General features: G+C 45.1%; 2 protein-coding genes across 2 annotated transcripts in view; one reads left to right on the plus strand and one right to left on the minus strand.

Moving 5' to 3' along the window:
• The window catches only part of atp8a1 (ATPase phospholipid transporting 8A1), a 222843-nt gene that overhangs the window by 136907 nt on the left and 70505 nt on the right, over positions 1-15431 (minus strand). Inside the window, exon 3 of the mRNA XM_070444153.1 lies at positions 1757-1856. Coding sequence (XP_070300254.1) covers positions 1757-1856 — 100 coding nt within the window. The remainder of the gene's footprint in view (positions 1-1756; positions 1857-15431) is intronic.
• Positions 13519-15341, plus strand: LOC139027915 (octapeptide-repeat protein T2-like; the record flags this gene model as incomplete). The annotated part of the gene is made up of 3 exons (XM_070444129.1): positions 13519-13609; positions 14342-14433; positions 15258-15341. Coding segments are annotated over exons 1-3 (267 nt in total), but the record flags the coding sequence as incomplete, so codon positions are not given.

Genomic DNA, 15431 nt, shown 5'->3' on the forward strand with positions numbered 1-15431 from the left:
CTGAGATATTACTACACACAGATCATAAACGTAACGCTAGCTAGCGAGCCAGCCATCTAACGTCAGCTAGCTAGCTAACAGTAAGCTTTAACTTGCAATGAAAACTTGCACAAAATAAGAAATGTATAATATCTGAAAATGTAGCTAGACTCTTTCCCGTATACATGGATGAACGCTCACGGCAGACTGCAACCTCTTTCATTAAATAAGACGTCCTGTGTCGTTTCCATTTTCTTTGTACAGCTCATTCTGGTTCACACTGACTGTGTACAATGCCATAAGAATCATCTTAAGCTTTAGCCCCCACCCAAACTCTGACCATTTRACRCACCCTAGCAGAGCTGGTTTGGCTGTTTTCATGTTATCCAGAGTTTTGGTGCTCCTGMCAACAATTTAATGATGCTTTTATGCCGACATTTACTGACACCGGCCATATTCAACGGGTGTTGAGCGTTCGTAAATTCATCAGTTATTCTGCGCTCTGGCACACACAGATGAGAATGCTCTGAAACAGTTGTTGCAGTGACATTCTATTGGAATGGATACTTGCATAGTGGAGTCTTTTTTGTTAAGTTTTACTACCCAATATATTTTTTTTAAAGCAGCGTTAGACAGGATTCCCTACACATACTGACCAGCTCAAATAGACAGAAGTGAGCTATATGGCAGACCAATCCAAACTCATCTCTCGGCATGTCCAGCCCACTCATTATCTCAGCCAATCATGGCTAGCGGGAAGGTTGCTGTGGCTAAACCAATTAGGCTCGTACTTTAACAATTTTATTAGTATTTACAGATGGCATACACGTTTGTTATTAAAGGCACATGAAAGTTCACATGTTCAAAAAGGCATTTCTACAAAAAAACATTGACATACAAACCGCTCTCCTGTGAAGTAATGACACACCTATACACCTAGTTTCCTGAAAGTCACATTTAGCGTCAAACGTTCTCATTAACGCTGTGTTAGTCAGCTCTCATTACCGTTGCATTAGTTAGCAGAATCCAGAGTGATAAAAGATTGAGGTTTAAGTCTTGCCCAGAATCCATTGTCCTAATCGGCTCCGTGGAGCTTTGAACTTCTAGGAGAGTTGTTTTTTTAGATTCACACCAAGGTTCTGTGAGGTTAAGCGTAATCACTCTGAACTTTTAGTAGATTGTGGATTTCCTCTGGTCTATTATGCCACATTATAGAGAAATCAAAGTTAATACGACATTCATGTTCATTGGGGCACGCAAAGGAAAATGTTTTGATTAGTTTCGCAACAGAAAACTAAAATAAYCATTTCTTATTGGTAAKGTCCAGGTAGTCCCTCCATGTTTCGGTCCATTTTCATCCGTTTGGTGCCTAATGAACACGACCCTGATCTAACCACATAAATCCCAGCTCCACCATCCAAATTAGAATATTTCCAKGCTATCCATGTGAGCGCTGGTCTGTGTTAGGAATCTTTGTTTGTCCTCTGCTACAACTCATGTCTGGTAAACCWCTGAAATATAGTTGTGGTGCCTCTCCACAGCAGCCTCTGCATTTTTAAAGCATCTGATGTTTGGAATGATGTGTGTTGAGGAAGAGGAAGTAAAACACTAATTTCCTTTAGAGAGGGAGACTCACGCTCCCACATGTATTTTTCAGTAGTGTGTGTATTCAGTTTGGGAATGCATGTGGGGTATTCAGTGTGTATTTGAATATTAATGTGACCTTTACTACTGATGGCAAAGCTCTAGCAACCAATACAAATAATCTCTGTCMTACCTGCAGGAGAGCGATGAAGAGGAAGAAGGAGTTGGCAGCCCTTCTGAACTGAGAGTAGAGGAACCGAGGTAGGAAGGTCAGGACATTATACTTTGCAGTGCTGCAGGGCAGAGAAAATGACATGTAGGGAGATTGAGAGAGAGTGAGACAGAAAGAGAGAACACAAAGGCAGAGAGAAAGAGAAAACAGTTCAYTTCCATGAATCAGTTTCTTTCCACTAACAGACATCTTATACCAGTAAACACAATATACAGTACCAGTCAAAAGTTTGGACATACCTACTCATTCAAGGGTTTGTCTTTATTTTTTACTATTTTTCTACATTGAGAATAATAGTTAAGACATCAAAAGTATGAAATAACACATATGTAATCTTGTATGAACCCCAAAAAAAGTAAAGTAGCCACCCTGTGCCTTGATTACAGCTTTACACYCTCTTGGCATTTTCAATCAGCTTCCCCTGGAATACTTTTCCAACAGTTGAAGGAGTTCCCACATATGCTGAGCACTTGTTGGCTGCTTTTCCTTCACTCTGCGGTCCAACTCATCCCAAACCATCTCAATTGGGTTGAGGTCGGGTGATTGTGGAGGCCAGGTCACCTGATGCAGAACTCCATCACTCTCCTTCTTGGTCAAATTGCCCTTACACAGCCTGGAGGTGTGTTGGATCATTGTTCTGTTGAAAAACAAATGATAGTCCCACTAAGCTCAAAACAAAGAGGAGATGGCGTATCGCTTCAGATTCTAAATAAATCACTAACAGTGTCACCAGCAAAGCACCCTCACACCACAGCATCCATGCTTCACGGTGGGAACCACATATGCGGAGATCATCCGTTCACCTACTTCGCATCTCACAAAGACACAGCGATTGGAACCAAAAATCTCAAATTTGGACTCATCAGACCAAAGGACTGATTTCCACCGATCTAATGTCCATTGCTCGTGTTTCTTGGCCCAAGCAAGTCTCTTCTTATGGGTGTCCTTTAGTAGTGGTTCCTTTGCAGTAATTTGACCATGAAGGCCTGATTCACGCAGTCTCCTCTGAACAGTTGATGTTGAGATGTGTCTGTTACTTGAACTCTGTGAAGCAATTATTTGGGCTGCAATTCCTGACACTGGTACTTCTAATGAACTTATCCTCTGCAGCAGAGGTAACTCTGGGTCTTCCTTTCCTATGGCAGTCCTCATGAGAACCAGTTTCATCATAGCGCTTGATGGTTTTTGCGACTACACTTGAAGAAACTTTCAATTTTCAACTTTCTACACTTGAAGAAAGTTCTTGACATTTTTCCGCATTGACTGACCATGTCTTAAAGTAATGATGGACAGTCATTTCTCTTTGCTTATTTGAGCTGTTCTTGCCATAATATGGACTTGGTCTTTTACCAAATAGGGCTCTCTTCTGTATACCACACCCCTACCTTGTCACAACACAACTGATTGGCTCAAACGCATTAAGAAGGAAAGAAATTTCACAAATTAACAAGGCACACCTGTTAATCGAAATGCATTCCAGGTGACTTCCTCATAAAACTGGTTGAGAGAATGCCAAGAGTGTTCAAAGCTGTCGTCAAGGCAAAGGGTGGCTACTTTCAAGAATCTCAATTATAAAGTATATTTTGATTTGTTTAACACTTTTTTTGGTTACTACATTTATTTATTTACTACATGTTTCCATATGTGTTATTTCATAGTTTTGATGTCTTCACTATTATTCTACAATGTACAAAATAGTACAAATAAAGAAAAACCCTTGAATGAGTAGGTGTCCAAACTTTTGACTGGTACTGTATATCTCCTGATACCCCATCCAGCCTGGAGTTGATACATTTCACCCTCATCTCCACCCCACGCAATCCACCATTCCTGGAAGCTGCTTCTCCTGAGTGGAGGGGGTGGCGGAGCTCTGAGCTGTGGTTGAACATGTACTGTGTGAGTGATGAATGGCAGGCCAGTCGACTAAATTACCATAAAGCATAACTAAGGGGAGCTCTCCTGGCAGACGTGAGCTATGGCAGAGAGGGGGTGCCTGGCAGAGCACCTCCGGCCCAGACAGAGCCTGATTTACAGCCGCATTAAGGGCCAGCCAGCCAGCCAGAGCACTTTGGGGGGAGATAAACGCTGTGATGTAGACCATGCCACCAGGCTACGACATGTTTGTCTGTTAGGSTAGGCTACACTACGGCTTTTTTAAAAAGCTGACAGAAAACCTCTGGAGACATGAACAGCATTTTACTTGTCTGTAAAGTAATGCCACTTCTATCACTAGGTAAACAGAACTGTCAATCCTAGCATACCTGCTGCCTGCGCACAGACCACTCATTCCTAAAAAAAAGTACTATGAAGTTTGTTATACATTGCGACTTAACAAGACATTTAGTAGAATGAACACACATTTAGCTACCTTATCATAAAAAAACATAGCAGGACATCAAATCAGCAACYTTTGTTGTTGTCAAGGAGGCAACATTACATGCCAGAGCAGAGAATTACATTGTCTGAAAAGGTACAGACGTGGCACTTTTTTTTTTTATTGTCTAAAAAGTAATCAATTATGGAGATGTTACTGAACTGTGTTCTGTCTTTAAAGGGTCGCGTTAGATATAATTCATTGTCTGGCCCTAGCTGTCATACATACGTAATAGGACTATTATTCTGCATTGTGAATTGACATGGAATTTTATGATTTATTTATTTTCATTTTAACAGAAACCCCCCCCACAAAAAAAGTTTTGTTTAGAAAGTAACAGGGCTGACCGTAACAGGGCTGACCGTAACGGGGCTGACGACCTCATCTTAAAAGTCATTAATCCCCTTGTGACAGGGGGAATGGAAGCTTGTTGTGTGCAACAGGGAGGGGCAACTGAATGCAAGGCAAGCTTCACCAAAGAAACTGACATTGTTCAAACATTTCTAGCCTGTCTGTCTATTGGTAACAGGGTTGAAGGGTTATGGTCGACTTACTCAGTTTTCCACCACAAAACACCAGAAACTGGCAACAAAAAATCCATGTGGTCTAGGCTATATTAAAGGGCACTTCATTTAATACTGTACCTTTTTTCACACATMACGTTATCTACTGGTGTAGATAAGGTAGCATAATGCAACGCCAGTCAAGCTTTTACACACACACAGATGATATACTGTAAGCACAATCCATAATAGGCCTCCCTCCATAGACAAGGCACACAATCAGACAGACTGTGATAAATCAACAACAAGCAGACACACACACACAGTAATACAAACAGACTGGGCGGGGATAGTACGCCAGTGAGCGTGGAGAGAGACAGGCAAACAGTCAATGATAAGAGATAGTGCTCCATTCATCTTTTCCCCGTCACATCCGTCTAGTGGGGCTCTGTCTGTGAGAGAGGCGGCTATCAGACAACAGCACAGCACACATGGCAGTAGATTGCTATACAATAGGGCATAGTACCATAACATACCATCTTTGCAGAGCGATGTAATGGAAAACCTCATCAGAACACAGATCAAGCCTTGATTGAGTTTTTCTTGGAAATCTTTTTTTGTAAGTAACTTGTAAGTAAAACTTAAATGGTGGTTTGAACAAGATGACATGAAYGGGATCTGTGTCTGCACCACATGGTCTCTCTACTGGTGTCTACCAGAGCTCAGATCTAGGCCCTCTCCTGTTCTCTCTGTACACCAAGTCACTCAGCAATGTAATATACTCACATGGTTTCTCCTACCATTTCTATGCTACGCAGATGATACTCAACTATTTTTCTTCATCCCCCCTCTGACACCCAGCCAAAAGTGTCTGAACAAAAGCTGACAAAAAAGGGTGGACACTCCACTGCTTCATGGCCAAGCGCTTTACTGGACCTGGCCTAGTCTACCTAATTTGAACCCCCTAGCACCATCCCACATTTAGCCACGAGGACCATGTTTGGTCTTCACAGAAGTCCATAAGTCAGCATTGTTGTGCTGTGGAAATTCGCAACTGGGGGGGAAAAAATAAAATAAAAATATGGGCTAGTCATACCTGCGGGAAAAAAATATTGGCTAGGCTTAGTTCCCTTGTCCTTTGTGTTACGTTGAGGAGTTGGGCAGGTGGCTTTGTGTTACGTTGAGGAGTTGGCCAGGTGGCTTTGTGTTACGTTGAGGAGTTGGCCAGGTGGCTTAGGGAGTGCGGTCACCTCTGCACCACAGAATCCATGACCCGGTCTAGTTACCTCGTTTGAACCCCCGGGGGATGGTGTTAGCTGTTACACTAGGTAAAAAATAATAACCAGTGTTTTGTTCTCGATTTAATATTTTGTTCCTTCAGCTACTTCCTTTTCTTTCCATCTTCCATCTCTCCTCCTATCACTTTTTCTTTCCTTCCGTGTTTCTTTGGGGCAAAACTACGGCGAATGTCTACAATAAAAAAGTGTTCCTTTAACACTCCTATTCTTAACTTGGAGATTACTGCACAAGCTCTCCATTAACACTCCTCTTCTTAATGGAGATTACTGGCACCAGCTCTCCATTACCACTCCTCTTCTTAATGAGAATTACTGCACCAGCTCTCCATTAACACTCCTCTTCTTAATGGAGATTACTGCACCAGCTCTCCATTACCACTCCTCTTCTTAATGGAGATTACTGCACCAGCTCTCCATTACACTCCTCTTCTTAATGGAGATTACTGCACCAGCTCCCATTACCACTCTCTTCTTAATGGAGATTACTGGCACCAGCCTCCATTAACCACCTCTTCCATCACTCCTCATCTTAATGGAGTTACATGCACCGAGCTCTCCATTACCACTCCTCATCTTAATGGAGATTACTGCACAGCTCTCCATTAACACTCCCATCTTAATGGAGATTACTGCATTACGACTCTTCCATTACCACTCCTCTCTTAATGGAGATTACTGCACCAGCTCTCCATAAACACTCTCATCTTAATGAATTACTGCACAAGTCTCTCCGATTACCACTCTTCATTCTTATATGGAGATTACTGCACCAGCTCTCAATTCATATCAAACCCGTGGCCTCAGGACCGAGACCACTTCCTCCTCCTCTCATCTCTCCACTCAAAAAAAAAAAAAAATGACTCCAGGGTTACGTCTCAAATGGGACCCTATTCCCTATTTAGCGCACTACTTTTGGCCAAAGCCCTATGGCTCAATGGCCAAGAGCCCGTGAAGACATTTGCAGCAATTTTGGGGACAGTCAAGAGAAGATGATCGACATTACATTACCTGACTTGGCATAAAAGGATGACGTCACCGTTATAGCTTCAAATCTGACCATGTCAAGTTAAATGTTGTGTGCAAACACAATTGCACAAAAGCACTTAACCTTGAAATTAAAAAGCAGAAAGACAGGTTTCCCTTAACTGTTCATTTACATATGAGAGCACGAAATCTGTTTGTGAGTGTGTCCGTGTGTGTGTGTGTCTCTCTCCATGTGTAGGGCTGTTGCGGTGACCGTATAACCACCACACCGGCGGTCACGAGTCAAATTCCACGTGACCGTTTAGTCACGGTAATTAGGCTTCTCCAAGCTCGGATGCTGCTGATAGTAATTAGTCAAATTTGCTAACTGCCTGGTACTCAACACTATATTGTCCATGATCAATGCAAATGTGTTCAAAAATCAAATCTAACACTTCATGAGAGCCCATGAGCTCAAGTTGTGCAACATTTCTATCGGCTATGCAATTGCGCGACACATTTGTAGAACTACTAAAGTATTTTGTTGTTGTTGTATTTTACCCCCTTCTCCCTAATTTTGTGATATCCCATTGCGATTCAATTATGATCTTCTCTCATCACTGCAACTCCCCAACTGGCTCGGAAGAGGRGAATGACYAGTCATGCGTCCTTCGAAACATCACCCTCCAAACTACGCTCCATWACACCCACCTGCTTAACCTGGAAGCCAGCCGTACCAATGTGTCGGGGGAAACACCGCTCAACTGATGACCGAAGTCAGCCTGCAGGCGCCTGCCCGCCACAAGGATTTGCTAGAGAACGATGAGCCAAGTAAAGCCCCCCGGTCAAACCCTGACACAGCAGGTCTGTAGTGACGCCTCAAGCACTGCAGTGCCTTAGACCACTGCACCACTCGGGAGAACCCAGAACAACTAAAAGGTACATTAATAACTCTAAATTAAGCATGTGTGCCAATGTGTGCGTACATGTATTCTTTCATGTGTGTACGCGCGTAACCCCTTGTGCCAAATTCCCTGCATGGATCCACCATGTCAGCTTTTCACAGAACACACAATGAACAGCAGCTTGCCCTGCCTGACTCTCCGGTTTGCCCTGGTGGAAGTCATGCACATGCCACCACCGACTCCCATGTCACATTACATTAGCACAAGATCTGGTCTAACAAGTAGTGCAGCTGAATAAACAGTTTCCATCACTCACATGACCAGCAGGCTGTGTACCAAATTGCACCCGATTCCTGACCTTATGTGCATCCTTTGGCACCCAGGGCCCATTGGTTTGTGTGATAACGTTCCATTTGACAAGACCACCAGTTGGCGCAACGGCAATCCATTAGGAAGAGCTTAAGGTGATAGTGGCTGGAAGAAGGTGCGTGTGTATGGGAAATAGGAGAGTAACACACAAGAGACAACTTTTAAATTTAAACCAGAATCGTGTGAAAAGTGGATTACCGGTGACCCGATATAGACTATCAAATCAGGTTCTGAAGCGTACACGTCAAGTTGTGGAATAACTCACATTTATTTCAACCAGCTCCACAAATTTCTTGTAACAAGGACTAATAGGTTCTTGACAAGTCGGTTAAGCTACATCTCTTTGTGCATTGCACACAAGTCATTTTCCCTGAACACACATTGCTTTGACAGATTATTTTACTTATATTTCACATGTATCACAAGATTCGAAGTGGGTCAAGTTATACTCCACTAAAGTTGACTGTGCCTTTAAAACGCTTGAATTTCCATGGGAAGTTTTCTGTCTATGGCTTTAGAAGCCTTCCAGATAGGCTACGGATTTGACTCATTTGTGATCAATTTTGAGATGTGTACCGGTATGTATATTCAGGCCTTACCTTCAAACTCCGTTGCCCTTGCTTGACATTTCATTGAAAATCAAAAGAAATTCAGCCAAGAACATCAGATAAATAAATTGTAGACCTCCACATAGTCTTGTTCATCTCCTTGGAGTTCATTATTTTCCAAACCTCTGAGATACCAACGTTTTCATTCTGTATCAACAATAGTTACCAAGTATAAACACCATGGACACGCTAACCAGTCCGTTCATTCCTGCTCAGGCAATGTGTCGAACGCTTCTAGTACATGCCAGAGAAGAACGACTTTTGGTCTGCAAAATGCTTAAATTCCAATCCCAGCAAACAGCAGCAATAGACCTTTGAACATGCGTGGAGGAAACGATTTTACAATTTTTATGTTTTTCTTATCCACAAAATACCACCGATCCAATATCTATTTTTACATAACCTGAATTAGACGGCTCAGCTAGAAGAAGATGGCCATCGCTCCAAAAACCGCCATAAAAAAGCACAACTAAGTTTTGCAATCTGTCACATTGGGACAAAGATTGGATTTGGAGAAATGTCTTATAAAAACTGTTTGGCCATAATACCAATCGTTATTATGGAGGAAAAAGGGGGGGGGCTTGCACCGAGAACACCATCCCAACCGTGAACACGTACCAGCAGCACTGTTGTGGGTGCTTTGCCTGCAGGGGACTGTGACTTCACAAATAGAGGGCTCATGAGTAGGAACATTATCTGGATATCATTGTGAAGCCAAGTTAAAGTAAATCTTGGTCGCAAATGTCTTCCAAATGAGACAATGACCCCAAGCAACTTCCAAAGTTTGGAAATTGCTTTAAGACAGACAAAGTCAAGGTATTTGAGTGCCAATCACAAACCCTGACCTCATTCCATATAAAAATTTAGGCAGAAACAGTTAAAAGCTGTGTGCAAGCAAGGGGGCACCACAATAACCTGACTCAGTAAACACCGCCACTGTCAGAGAATGGCCACTTACAGCCCAAATCTATAGAGCTTGTGAAGGCATTCCCGAATGGTTACCCAAAGCATCAAAATTAAAGGCTATCTACAAATACTAATTGAGTGTATGTAAACTTCTGACCCACTGGGAATGTGATGAAAGAAATAAAAGCTGAAATAAATCATTCTCTCTACTATTATTCTGACATTACACATTATTAAAATAAAGTGAACCTAAAACAGGGAATTTTTACTWGGATTAAATGTCAGGAATTGTGAAAAACTGAGTTTGAATGTATTTGGCTAAGGTGTATGTAAACTTGCGACTTCAACMGGAACTTTGGTAAACTCGGTATAACCGGTCATAAGAAAGTGGCTAACTTTTTAGCCAGGTAAATTTCTATGGCAACAAATCTTTCAGAACTAACCTACTCCGGGTCAGGCTAACTCCACTTACCCTGAATGAAATGACTGATCCGCGAGATGAGGACCAATGAAATCAGATTCCCTCCCTCTCGCAAAGATTGCGTCATTTGGGTAAGATGACTGATTAAATATTTTATTAATCAAATGTGTTAAAAATAGTAATATTCCCAGAGGCACTGCAGTGCTTGAGGCGTCACTACAGATCTGGGTTCGATCCCGGGCTGTGTCGCAGCCGGCCACGCCCGGGAGACCCATGAGGCGATGCCTCAATTGGCCCAGCGTCTTCCGGGTTAGGGGAGGGTTTGGCCGGCTGGGATGTCCTTAGCGACTCCTGTGGCGGACCGGGCGCATGCACGCTGACATGGTCGTCAGTTGTACAGTGTTTCCTCCGACACATTGGTGCGGCTGGCTTCCGGGTTAAGAGAGCAGTGTGTCAAGAAGCAGTGCGGCTTGTCAGGGTCGTGTTTCAGAGGACGCATGGCTCTCGACCTTCGCCTCTCCTGAGTACGTACGGGAATTGCAGCGATGGGACAACTACCAATTGGATATCACCAATTGGGGAGAAAAAAAATTAAAATACCTATCACATCACACATTTAGCAATGACGGGATGCATTTGAAAGTTATGTAGAYTAAAACTATTGAATGACAAAATTATTTTATTGATAGGAGTGGGGGYAAAAAGGTGTTTGTGCTGTTCTACACCAAAGCAAAGGCGGCATTAACGATACAAAAAAAAACTCACTTCTAAAAGCCTATTTCACACCATATCCTACTGAATTTGCAAGAATTTTGATTTCAGGAAAACATTTWAAATGTTGCACTGACTCGCKCATGGATTGATGTTTCAGCTTTGTCTCAATCAAGAGTTTGGCGATCGACTAGCAGTTACAAGCCTGATAGGCTGTTTCTCATTCGCCTGCCGCTAACTCTGAGTAAATAGTAGTATACCCCTCTGGTCCCAGATCTGTTTGTGCGGTATAGACAACACCTATATAACCGTTGCCATGCCAAACACAATGGCCATAGGAGTTGGCAAGACAGCAAAACCAGATCTGGGACCAGAGTCTGAAAGTGACTCTCTGGGTGACTTTTTATGGGCAGCAACATACAGTGGTTCAAGGATCAGATGGAACCAAATCACATCGACACAAGTCGGAACAAGAATTGGAGATCCAAGATAGCAGSGGATAAAAAGAGTATTCCAAAAATGAACATTTTTGGGCCCAGCATGACTTGCTTGGTTACTCTATGCTAAGATGCTGAACATTGACTCGTTGTCATTTCATTGTGTCCATATGGTCCTTCATTTTGTGTTTCATCTCATTCTAGTGGTAGGCTGTATGCTGCTGAGGCGCTATGTTTTTCCTGTGGCGGTGGATCGGTGTGTCTGTGTGTACGATGCAGACATCTCCAGCCGCTCATGCAGCAGGAATGCTAACGCTAATATTCCCTGACAGAGGATGGCCAGCCCAGKCCTGACCTTTCAATGCAACACGGCTCCACAAGGAACGGAGGAGGGAAACGCTAGCGAGCTAACTAAGGTGAGTCCCAAATGGAGCCCTATTCCTTATATAGTGCACTACTTTTAACCATCTAGTGCACTATATAGAGTATAAGGTGCCATTTGGGGTGTAGCCCTAGTGAGGTAGAGTTTCTGGACGAATCCGCAACGAGAGCCCTTAGTGGTTGTAAAAGGGCTGCAGTGAGTCAGAAGAGACTGGGGCGGGGGGGGATTCGAGTCGGTCTGTAATGTTATAGGCTACCATGGAAGGCGCAGCCTAACCGAGGAGAAAGGGTAGTGTCGGAACCTAGTAGTACTATTGAGTAACATGACTCTCGAAAGCGACACCTGGTACTCGCTACTTGTTCTTGTGGGGTTACAAGGTCCAGATATGCCGGTTGGCTGGATATGGGGAAAAAAATGCTTAACCTCTGGCAACCGTTGCCAGTATCCAAAATAGTTGAGTCCTCACGCCAGCTACATACCTCATTATCGGGTTCAGATGTCACAGAATGTTCAGCTATTTCATAATTCTTTCTTTCTTGTCAAATAGACAATGGAGCCTTCTCTCAAGATGGAAGAGTTGCACCTTGCTCCGTTTGTTCATGATCCCTATGCCTCCCACCCAAGAAGGCAGGCCACGATGTAGGAGCTGTACATTTCTAATCAGGTTTAGAAGTGCCTGCCTGCTCCCTTGGCCACTGCCCAGAGCTTCGCCCCACTATAGATCATGCGGCCGAGCGCATATTATTTCAACTCAGGCAACATCGCATATGTCCATAGTCTTGAACTTCATGCTCCCATTCAACAATTCCTTCTGCTTTGACAAAGGAACAACTGTTGTTTTTGGACGTCGCAGATCCCTTCTCGCTTCCCAGCAGTATGTGTCAGGGCAAGCGGGGCCAGGTGGGAAGGGGGAAAAGGGGAAAGAGGAAAGCAAGCAGAGAACGCGAGAGAAGAGGAGGAGGAGAAGCGAAGAGAGAAAGCGAGAGAGAAAGACGAGAGCGAGAAGAAAGCGAAGCAGAGAGAACGAGCCGAGAAAAAAGGGGCGAGAGGAAAGGCAGAGGAGAGATAAGCACGAGAGCAGAACGAGAGGAGAGACAAGGCGAGAGAAGCGAGAGAGAGGAAGCCGAGAGGAGAAAGAGAGCGAGAGCGGAGAGAAAGCGGACGAGAGAAAGCAGGGAAGGAGAGCGATGGAGAAAGCGAAGAGAAACAGAGAGCCTGAGAGATAAGCGAGAGAGAAAGAAAGCAGCGAAGCGAGCGGAGAGAAAAGCGAGAGAGAAAGCAGAGAGAGGCGAGGAAAGAGAAGTCGAGGAGAAAGAAAGAGACAGAAGCGAGAGAAAGGATATTGGGCGAGAGCTGTCAGAGCAAAGTGGTAGAGCGAGAGAAAGTGAGAGACGTGAAGCGATAAGCGAGAGTAAAGCGAGAGCAGAAGAAGAAAGGCGAGAGAAAAGCGAGCGGAGACGAAGCTTATGAGCGAGAGCGAGGGAGATACGGTAAGCGAGAGAAAAGCGAGAGAGGAAACGAGGTGCAAGCGAGGAGAAATGCGAGAGGAGAAAGCGAGAGAAAAGCGAGAAAGCGGAGGAAGCGACGGAGAAGCCGATGAGCGAGAAGAGAGAGAGGAGCTCGGAGCCGAGAGAAAAGCGAGAAGACGAAAGCAGCGAGAGCGAGAGAAGACACGAGAGCGAGAGAAAGCGAAGCGAGAAGCGAAAGAAAGACGAGGAAAGCGAGAGAGAAAGCGAGGAGAACAGGAGACGAAAGCAAGAGGAGAGAAAGCGAGAGGAAAAGCGAGGAGCGAGAGAAAGCTGAGGACGCCGAGAGAAGAGCGGAGAGGGGAAACGAGAGAACGACGATGAAAGGAGGAGGAGAGGGCGGAGAGAAAGCGCTCGAGGGAGAGCGAAGTATGAAAGCGCGAGAGCCGAGAGAAACGCGAGAGCAGGAAGGTGAGCGAGAGAAGCAGACGGCGAGAGACAGAGAGAAAGCCGGTAGAGCGAGAAAAGCGAGAGCAGAGAGTTAGAAACGAGAGAGCGAGAGAGGACAAAGCGAGACGACGTACGAGAAAACGAAAGCGTGTAGAGAAAGGTAAGAGGAGCGAGCAGAGACGACGAAGCAGACAGATGCGAAGAGAGAATAAGCGTGCGAGAGAACCAGGGAGAGAGAACGCTAGTGGAGAAGGAGGAACGCCGAAGAGAGAAGGAACGCGAGAGAGACAAGAGCAGCGAGAGAACGCGAAGAACGCAGGCGAAGGAGAACGCGGATGGAGCGAGGGAGAGAGTAGAGAGCGAAGATGAGGAGGAACGCGGAGAGAGAGAGAGAGACAGCTGAGAGAGACGAAGGAAAAGCGATAGAGGCGAGATGAAGAAACGAGGTACGCGAGAGAGAAAGCGATAGAGAGCCCGAGAGAGAAAAGCGGAAAGCGCGAGAGAGAGAAGCGAGAGAGCCGGAAGAGAAAGGCCGAGATGAGCGACGAGAGAGAAAGCGTCGAGGAGACGCGAGAGAGAAGAAAGCGACCATGAGAGCGAGAGAGCAGAAACGAGGGAGAGAGAGATACTGATAGGGAGAGAGAAAGCGAGAGAGAAAGGAGAGAGGTCAGACGCAGAGAGAAGCGACGAGAGATGCGTGAGGAGAAGAGGAACTGAGAGAAAGCGAGAGAGAAAGCGAGTAGGATGGAGAAAGTCGAGAGAAGAAGCGAGAGAGGGAAAGCGAGAGAAAGCGGGGAGAGAGAAGCGAGAGAGAAAGCGAGAGAGAAAGCGAGAGCAGACAAGCAGCACAGAGAAAGCGAGAGAGAAAGAGATAGGGAGAGGAAAGCGAGAGAGAACAGCGAGAGGTAGAGAGAAACGAGTAAGAGAGCGAGAGAGAGAGAAAGCGAGGAAGGCGAGAGAGAAAGCGGGAGAAGAAAGCGAGAGAGAAAGCGAGAGAGAAGGAGAGGAAAGCGAGAGAGAAAGGAGAGAGAAAGGAGAGAGGAAGCGAGAGAAAAGCGAAGGACGATGAAAGCGAGAGAGCGAGAAAGCAGAGAGAGAGAGGAAAAGCGAGAGAGGAGAGCGAAAAGCGAGAGAGAGGAAAGGTAGAGACGCGGAGGAAAGACAGGAGGGAGGAACGAGAGAAAAGCGAGTGGGAGGAGGAGAAGCAGAGGGAGAGGAGAGAGCGGAGAGCAGAGAGCAGAGAGAGAAAGTTCGATTTGAGTGAGCGACGACGAGAAAGCGAGGGAGAGCGAGAGAGAAGCGATCAGAGAGAGACGAGAGAAAGCGAGAGAGCGAGGAGAGAAAGCGAAGAGGAGCGAGAGAGAAAGCGAGAGAGCGAGAGAGAAAGCGAGAGGAGATGAGCGGTAGGATGAAAGGAGGAGCAGTAAGTTGAGAGAGTGAGAAGGAGAGGCGAGACGAGAGGAGAGACGAGAAGAGAAGAGACGATAAGAAGCAGAGAGAAGAGAGAGAAGCGAAGAGAGAAGACGAAGAAAGCCGAGAGACGAGAAAGCGAGAGAGGAGAGAGAAAGCGAGAGAGAGAGAGAAAGCGAATGAGAGAGAGAAAGACGAGAAGGCGGAGAGAGAGAGAGAAACGAGAGAGGAGAGGAGGAAAAGGCGAGAGATGAGAGAGAGAGAGCGAGAGAAAGAGCAAAAGGAGAGAGAGAGAGAGAAATGCAGAGAGAGAAGAAAGCGAGAGAGAGATGAGGAAAGCGAGAGAGATGCGAAGAAGCAGAGGAGAGGAAGAAGAGAAGAGAAAGCGAGAGAGAGAAAAGCGGGGGAGAGAGAAAGCGAGTACGAGAGAATG

The sequence above is a fragment of the Salvelinus sp. IW2-2015 genome, linkage group LG6.2, assembly GCF_002910315.2.
Source record: "Salvelinus sp. IW2-2015 linkage group LG6.2, ASM291031v2, whole genome shotgun sequence".
Classification (NCBI taxonomy): Eukaryota; Metazoa; Chordata; class Actinopteri; order Salmoniformes; family Salmonidae; genus Salvelinus; species Salvelinus sp. IW2-2015.